This window comes from Zeus faber, assembly GCF_960531495.2.
Source record: "Zeus faber genome assembly, chromosome: 9".
NCBI classification, from domain to species: domain Eukaryota; kingdom Metazoa; phylum Chordata; class Actinopteri; order Zeiformes; family Zeidae; genus Zeus; species Zeus faber.
The window spans coordinates 12,456,948-12,466,031 of record NC_137197.1 but is presented as its reverse complement, the minus strand read 5'-3'; the positions used below and the strand labels follow the sequence as shown (position 1 = coordinate 12,466,031).

Genomic DNA, 9,084 nt, shown 5'->3' with positions numbered 1-9,084 from the left:
CCGTTTGTCTTTTCTTCGGTTGAAGTAGTGGGCGTAGCCGGCCGCCCTGCTCCACTTGCGGGCGCAACAGGTAGAGCCTGTTTAGCCGCCTCCCCGCCTCCCCGCGTTCTCGTCCAGCGGCTGAACTTTGCTCTGGTCGGGGTTGAAAGAGAAGCGAAGCCGCGGCTTCCCGACGGCTTCCCTGTGAGACGCGGCAGGGGGCCGTTCTGCGCGGTTAAAGCTGGGAATTCGAATTCGAATGCCCCGGGGGCTTGGTGCCGAGCTGGGTTTTCATATTTTTTTTTTTTTTACATGTTTATTATTTTACATCATGTTATTTTATTAACTTAACATTGTGGACGAACCACGTCCTACCAACGTCTCGAAACGGATATAGATGTTGCAACAGGAAAACAATGCATGGCCGTGAAATAAACAATACAACGAATGATAAAAGAATCAATTATTATGTAAGACTTTTTTTTTTTTTTTTTTACACACAAATGACGTTCAACACATTTCGCGTCAAGGGGGCAATTGTCATTCCTAAAACGTACTACTGTACTTTATTGCGTTGACGGTAATTATATGAACAGGAATAATAAATATGAACAGGAATTGGAGACATTCAGCTGGGAGAGGGGACAACAAACCCAACAGTAAGAGGGCTAAGGTGCAAACAAAGAAATACGAGAAAATACAATCAGATAAGAAATTAAACAAAAAAGAAACGTACGTAGATACAGTTATGAGCTTGTACATTCATATGAATAAATACATAAATAAATAGGAACAAAATAAAAAATAAACTAAAGATTCGTTAATTCACTCTGATACGAATTAAAAATAAAAAATAAAATAAAATAATCTAAAGAGCGGACGACGGATTAGAAATGGCGCCACCAAGTGACCGTTACACACCGGGACACGTAAGAAAAAAACGCGAAGGCGAAAAATCGGTTGTTGTGCCTTCTGGGGTTCCGTACGTGTAGCCTACAGTAGCGTGATGTTGGCGCTTTGAATTATGTAGAACAGCGCAGAAGCAGCGGGTTAATGTTGGTTTGCAGCCACGCCGCACTAATGGTGGGTTGAAGGGGACCAGGAGGAGGACCACGGGGCTGCCCGGCTCGGGGTGGGGATGGTTGGAAACCGCGCCAGCACCCTCACGCGTTCGTCTCTCTCGATTCGAAGTTTTCCATTGCGAGTGTGTGTTTTGGCACGATGCGAGGTCAGCCCCCGCTCCGCCGTCCGCTAACCCGCCGGGCAGAGGCGACCGCTTGATGCCGGCGTGTGCTCCGGATTGACCGACCCGGTCCGTGGTTCTCGCCCGGACCGGAGCCCAACCATGTCCTGGCCGCTGACCATCACCGCCCTGCTGACCGCTCTGGGGCTCTGTGCGGCGGTCCGCGGCGAGGGGACTGCGGAGGGTTGTGATGGAGGAAAGGTAGGCGGTGCGTGTTCGTTCGTCGTAGAAGTCATTGTTGTGTTTGTGTTTGTGTTTTACTGTTTTAGGATTTACAATTTTTTCTTATTCATTATTGTCATAAACGCAACAGAATAGCATTTCTTCCAGCCACAACACCAAAACAAATGGTGGGTGATGGTATGGGTGTGCGTTTGTTTTACTGTACTTGTGAAGACCTGTCTCCGGATTGACAATTTTTTTGGTTTGGAAGCGCACCAGGAACATTATGGTCCTCACTTACCAGGTTTATTTACTCGGACCTCACTGTGTGTCTGTGTGTGTGTGTGTGTGTGTGTGTGTGTGTGTGTGTGTGTGTGTGTGTGTGTGTGTGTGTGTGTATAACAGCCCTATAAGAGGGACCTACCCCAGGATGCTGTGTGGATCTGTCCTGGATCATCTTGGCTCGAGTCCGCTCAGGTAATCACTGACACACTCATCGCGACATTTGATGGTAATGATTCCTATCAAACCCTCATTAAACCACAACTAGGATTTTGGAAACAGACCAGCGTGTCTGCAGGTCTTTAAAAAGTTATAATGTCTTTGTGAAATCCTCACAATTTCTAGATTTGTGTGTGTTTGTGCAGTGTCTTTTTTTTTTTCTGGCATTCCCCATTTCACCTTTTATCCAAATGGCATAGTGAAGAGCCGGCGTCGCCGTTCCGCTCTCTTTGCTTCTTTCTCTCTCTCTCTCTCTCTCAATGTCTCCTTTACCTTCTGCAGAGTTTGCACGTTATTGACACGACGTATGATCCCGAGGTGAGTCAAGCACAAACCTCCATTTCCTCCTGGACCTTTGACCCCAAGAACAAACGTCTCCTTAATCAGAGCAGCAGACAGGGCACGACGACACTAAACAGTGGATGCGTGATCTGAATCTAAAAGTCACAAAACTGGAGAAAGAAATTATTGAGCAAATGTTTTTATTATCATTATTTTTAAATTGAAATCGATCAATTTATTTTTTATTAAATTGTGATTATTATTATTATTATTATTATTATTATTATTATTTACCTGTGTTCCTTTTCTGTCACTAATCCTGCAAACAAGACCACTAGGTTAAGAGGAAATAGTGTGTCATTTCGTATAAGTGGGTATTAGATATTGAGGGATGTCGATTTGGATCAGATTTTGGAATAATTACATCAGATTCTTTGATTACCTGATTCATTTATTTGTTTTTCCACTCCAGCCGGCCAGGCAGGTCTGCTGCGATAAAACCATCAGCTACAACCTCCCTATTCCCAACAGGTAAGGCTGCGGTCAGATCATGTTATTAGATTTTTTTTTTAACATCAAATTACATTTCTCCTTTATGTAAGGTTTTTTTTTTTTAATTACTGTTTATGTGTACAATGATGGTTGGAAGTATAGACTAAGAACTAGGAGCAATGTATTTATTATGACCATTGGAGTATAACCTTAACTTTATACCTATGCAATAGAGGAGTTTTATATACAGTATTCTGTCATAAAAGTGGAGCTGTAGAGTTTCATAAATTCTTTTAGGATTGCTTGTGTGTATTTGTATTACGTTATTTTATAATTCTGGTATAAGTAATGTTGCAATACTGTAACTTGTTCTTACTGTAGATGAGTATATCTTATATCTTATCTTATAGTGGTGCGTTCAGACCGCTGAGGGCGCAGAGTGGAGAGTACTTGTACTGTCCCCCTCAGCGATGGCTTAATAACCTCCATGTGAGTCAGCCTCATCTTTGCACTTATTGATGTTATTGTCTTCACATCCACAATATCCTTTGTTAAGTATCATCTTAACCACTTTATTCTCAGTTAAGAAAAAGGAATTGGTTTCATTAGTGCTTCACTATGTGGCAAAAACCTCAAAATCCAGTCAAACGGGACGTAATACACATATCCACTGTCTGCTTCGATCTTTGCTTGTGTGCCTTGAAATGGGGCGGTGTCATCTCTGCTGAATGGCGTGTTTTTGTCATTCCAGCACGGAGCCGCCGTGCTGCTCTACCACCCCTGCGCTCCTCTCCACGAGCGACTCCGTCTGTCCCTCCTGGCTCGGACCTGTCTCTCCGCTTACATCGTCACGCCACACCCGGAGCTGAGCGAACGCACGGTGAGAGGAGTGTTTTTTCCGCGACAGTTGTCTACAATGGTCTTAGTTCTTAATAATAGCTGACACTCTAATGATCAAATGAGAAACTTCACCACACCCGCTAATAAAGTATTAAACTACGATCGGGTTCTACACTCACCAAGATGTATCATTATTACACCACATATATTATACAGCACTATTTCAATTCGATTAATAAAACTACACTGTCTGGTGTGAATACTTGAAAAAGCAGAAAAAAACGCAGCCTACTCTTAAAGTGGTAATCCTTAAGTCTATGTTGGGAGGATTACTTTATTTTCTCGAAAGTATGCCTCCTTCTGATCAGAAGTTCATCCATACCATATGGGGGCGGTCGGCTCAGGAGGTAGAGCGGGTCGTCTAGTTATCGGAAGATTGCCGGTTTCGATCCCCGGCTCCTCCTGGTAGCGTGCTGACGTGTCAGTAACTAGGATGACTAAAATTCAGAGAAATGCACTCTGTACAATGATAATGAGTTGAATTTGATCTATTCATATGGACAGTTTACTGACCACAACTAGCCGCGCTGGTTTATCTAATTCACCGTGGCTGCCTTTCACTTCTTTTGATTTTCTGAATCTTCTTATGACGGCATTCTTGCCGGGAAAGGCGGCGGACCCCGCTACGCACAATGGCAACCGCATGTAGAGGAGCACACGCATAACACCAACACATTGAATGGCTGTTTCTTAAAAAGTGGCTGCTTAAAAAATATAAATTATGGGATTTTTGTTTTTAAAGAATTATCTTATGGATTACCACTTTAAATTCTCAGAAATGGACGCATTTAGCTATGCCACTCTGCATCTGTTTTATTAAGGAGTGGTATAGCGCACAAATGCTACCTAAATGGCAGGAAAATTTTATTTATTTTAAAGTTACTATTTATTGGGACAAAATCATGTTACATCTCAAATGTATACAAATCCAAAATTGTCTTTTTTTTTTACTATTTAATATAACATATAACATAATCCCAAGTTGTTCATTTCTGTTAGTTTATGAAAGAGAGATGGCAGTTTTAGGCAGAGAAATTATAATCAACAAATCAATAGAACAGTGTCTATGGTTGTGTGTTGAGAGTGGAGTGTTTTTCTGAGAAATTCTGTGGTTTTAGCCCACCGTGGTCTCAAAGGAGTTCTCATATCCGTTGGGTGTGGGGTGTGTGTGTGTGTGTGTGTGTGTGTGTGTGTGTTCTCTGCTGTTCAGCCGGTCACTTTGGTTTCCTGGGGTCGTACGCTGGAGCTTTCCACGTCGGCCACGACGGACGTCTGCGATTGGCTGGAGGCGGTGACCATGGGGCGAACGAGTCGTGACGTCGTACGATCTAGGACGTACAGTCACTTGCTGACCAGACCAGCAAAGCGATACCATCACACGGCCCCTGAAACCACGGTAGGGAGTCCTGAATGGGAACTGTGCTCCTTTTTTGTTTTATTTTTAAAGATCACATGCCCTACGCTAAAAGCACAAGTATGCTGTGCTGCTGGAGAATGGCCTTTTGGAGGTTTTCGAGGTAGGCTCTTTTTTTTTTTTCTCTTTTGCCTGATGTTGTATTGAATAGTTCTCATTGTCCACTGCAGCAGTCTGTGAGGAGCTGCTGTGAGCGGATCCTCTCCTTGCCGCCGGGCGAAGGGGCGGAAGCCGCGTTGGGCACCAGGAGGGAGATAAGTCTGAGGGCCGTGAGAAGGGTGAGGAGCCGAAGATCCGAAGGGGAGGATGGAAAGCAGAGAAAGGATCAAACCTCCCGTCAGCCCTCTGCACCCAACAGCCAGGACGGGTCTGAATCATCGGTAGAATCTGCGCCCGGGACCGGCACTCCTCCTCAGCTCCGCGATGGTTCGCCTTCTCCCGGGTCTGCGACTTCCCCGGGTGGGAACGGAGCGGAGGAGACACTTTCGCTGGAACCTTCAGGGTCCAGAACCTCCGCACTTCAGCCAAACCCTGGACTTCAACAGCCCAGTTCTGAGCGTCCAGATCCAGGGAAAGAAGGTCTCGTATCTGTACCTTCTGGGAGGAACGCACTCACTCACAGGGCTGAAAGTCATCGTCCAGATCAAGGAGAAGTGGAGGCGAAACCCAAAAAGGAACGTACAGAGTTATTAAAAAAGAGGGACAAAGTCTCAGGAGAGAAGAGCAAGGCTGAAGTTGTCCAAGAGTCAAAGAAAGACTCTGAGAGCCACATGAAGGACGGCCAGCTGGTGGACGTAAAGCAGCGGGAGCTGGAGAAGAAGCAGCAAGCGTACGGCGGCACGGGCAATGAAGTCAAAACCACGGCACCTCCCGTGGCCGCCCGCACCCGGTCACGACCCCAAGACGACCCCAAAACCCACATCCCGGGCTGCGGGGGCTGCGGGCCGGAGGGCCGCTGCTACTGCAGCCGCGCCTCCGGGCCTGCGGGGGGCGCAGCGCTGGCCAAGGTGCTGCCGCCGACCCCCCGCTCGGACGAGGCGGTGTGGGCGGCGGCGGCGCTGGGCTTCCTGCTCGTCCTGCTGGCGCTGTCGGTGCTGCACACGCGGCTCTACCGCCACTGGAGGAGCGCGCCCAGCCTGTACTGGCACGACCCACGGCAGGACTACGACAGCGTGGCAGGTCGGTGATGTCCTGGGTGGATGTCGAGTATATAAGAACAATGTTTGAAGTGGAATCTTTGACGGGGAGTGAGGTGTTTATTGAGGACTCTCTACATGGCTGAGTTAACTTCAACGTAGAAGGTGAAATATGGATTCTAGGGCTGGGAAGGATGGAACTAGAACTAACTTGCGATTATTTGCAAATTTACCGAAAAAGCAGTCTATTGAGTTGCAGCCATACAATGAGTTGATTGAGGCTTCATGTTATACAGGCTTCGTTTTATCTCCAAGGGGTTCCCAAAAGTGGCCCGTGGCCCCCTAGGGGTCCTTCATAGGAACTGCAGTGGATAGCAGCTAAATAGTGATTATTTTAGGTTGTTGTTGTTTTCCATGCTTTAATATAGTATTTAATGGAAACAGGCGTGTTAATAATATCTAACAATACATGAATTATTACATTTTTACACCTACATAACATCTGCTTACAGGTTTAGATCCAAGGCTTAGGAATCCAACTGGGGTTGATCAAATGAAATATAGAGTAAAGTATGAGTGTGATATCACATATGAGAGAAGGCTTTTATTTCCTGACAATAGGATACAAGCTGAAAGGCGATAAGGGAGATATCGATTCATCTCCCAGCCTGAGATGATTCATAACTTTACCAGAATCGAGTCAGTCGGTGTCTCACATGGTAGCATTGTGCAGCACTACCACAGTAAACTACAAACATTAAATTAATTAAGACTCAAAACGGGTCATTTAGTGGTTTTCTGAGGCCTTAAAACACATGTAAGTTGGGTATTTCTATGCGTGCAGAGGACTTCTAATGATTTTCTCGGTTTGTCTTTAGATGTGATCCGGAGAAGGCTGAGGATCGCTGAGAGGAGGCGGAAGAGGAGATCCCAGAGCAGGAGACAGGAGTGCGTGCTCCTCCCCAGCTCCTCCAGCTCAGAGGAGGACATGTAGAAACAGCACCAAGCAACATATTAAAAGGCAAACGTTTCAAAAATCTGCACAAAACACTCCATTCATCCACATTTCGGTTCTGTGTTTTTTTACTTTCTACGCTATTTATCCAATTGAATGGGACCGTACCATCTCCTGCAGGGTACATTGGTCTGGTCTACGTGGTTACTTCTTTCTAAATGTTTTCAAAACGTAATGTTTTATGAAGAAAATCATGGGAATGTCAGCTGAACTTTAACTGTATCAAAAACCTTGACTGAATGTTGTACTTGGCAGTGTCAGTGTTGATTTTCCCTTATTTGGTTTCTTAAATTGTCATTAAAAAAATATATATAAATACATTTAAAAAAAATCATTACGGCCAATTATCAGATATCTTTTTCTAAGTTCCAAAGCAGGATCTCTCAGGTTTTTATCCAGTTCCGCAAAAACAAAATCCTTGGCTACCATAACTGTATTTAAAGCTTACACATTTAAGAGTTTATCTTGATACTGTTTCCTCATCAATGTTTTGTATATTCTGGACCGTTTTGTAACCCACAAACAGGTTTTACTAATAAATAGTCGAGAGATCTGTTTTTTTTTTTTTGTTTTTTAACCCAAGGCGTACCTTTGCTGTATGTACTTTGTTAAGTGCTTTTTGCCTGTGAAGGTTTTGTGTTTTTCAGTAAGTTGCTGTTGTAAGCAATATTTTGTAACGGTCGGTACATTAGACGAGAGTACGAATGCGAGTACCGGTCTTGAAGCGGAGGACCTGAAATGTGATTAAAAAGTCTTGACAAGATGTGTTGTGGATTTTTGATTTTGCAATTCAAAATTCCCGGTCATGACTCAGACCGAGAACTGAATTCACGAGAACTGTTTTTGGTTTTTAAATGTATATAACATAAAACATATATATAACAGTTTGAAAGTCAGTTTAGTTTTTAAATTGATATCGAAAAGTTATATTAAACAGAAAGATAACACCTTTGACATTTAAAATATTTACAGACTGATTAGTTCATACTTATTATCTGCAGCTTTACAGTCACCGTTCAGCCATCGGCCACACCCTTGTAGTCTTTGCAGACCTCACATAAAACGGAGCCTGTGACAATCCAACTGTTTTATTATTTTATTACAAATGTACAGCTTATGAGTTTCCATTACGGTTTGACCTTTTTAAGTCATTGTTTTGTCCTCTACTTTATACAGTTTTTTTTTCTTTTTTTTTCTTTAAACATCTTCTGTTAAAACAACTCTCCCATCACCCATCTCCCCGCAACATATCAGAGCTGAGAAAACACGGGGACATCCACGGCACAGGCCACGCTGCACTGCCGACGGCCCCACGTCAGGAGCTCTTCTGTGTGTTCGTATGCGTGTGTATGCATGCATGCACGCAAATCAAAAGCGGTTGCAACTGAGTGTGTGTGTGTGTGTGTACATGCTCAATTTCATTATGCATGTACTTGTGGAAGGCTTGGGCCACTTAAGAGTTTTTATGTGTGTGTTTGGCATTTGAACATGTATGTGTTGCTGTAGAATGTGTAGGACATGGAGCGGCCAAAAGCGCTTAAAACATTCCGACTCGTGGCACCCTACGTGGTGCCTGCTAACACGTGGAGGGGTGGGGGGGCTCTGTGCGGTACGGCCCCCCGCCTCCCGCCGATTTGAGATGACTGTAGAGCTAAATCTAAGTGTGCTTCAGACGACGTCTACCGCCCGAATCCCCGGTCTAACCTCCGGGTCCTAAACCCTATGTACCGAGTGCATAGGGTGTCGGGAGCCAGGGATTGACTGGAGATTGGGTGTAGGGATCCCACTGCCCGAAGCCCACTTTTGGGTGATCAGTAGACGGATATAAATATCTCGCAGACATAATCCTAACACATAGCTTAATATAAAATATATCATGAAACAAAAACAAACACAAAAAAACATAGGTTCATATATGGCTCTATTCTAGAACTTGGGGAAATGATGGCTGAATGGGACG

General features: G+C 44.4%; 1 protein-coding gene across 1 annotated transcript; it reads left to right on the top strand.

Moving 5' to 3' along the window:
* Positions 1-1,027: 1,027 nt before the first annotated feature.
* tp53i13 (tumor protein p53 inducible protein 13) lies at positions 1,028-7,887 on the top strand. The gene is made up of 9 exons (XM_080007456.1): positions 1,028-1,423; positions 1,790-1,861; positions 2,168-2,203; positions 2,640-2,698; positions 3,070-3,148; positions 3,411-3,539; positions 4,770-4,955; positions 5,144-6,152; positions 6,988-7,887. Exons 1-9 carry the CDS (start codon positions 1,325-1,327, stop codon positions 7,101-7,103), a joined length of 1,785 nt encoding a protein of 594 aa, XP_079863582.1. The 5' UTR covers positions 1,028-1,324; the 3' UTR covers positions 7,104-7,887.
* Positions 7,888-9,084: the final 1,197 nt, after the last annotated feature.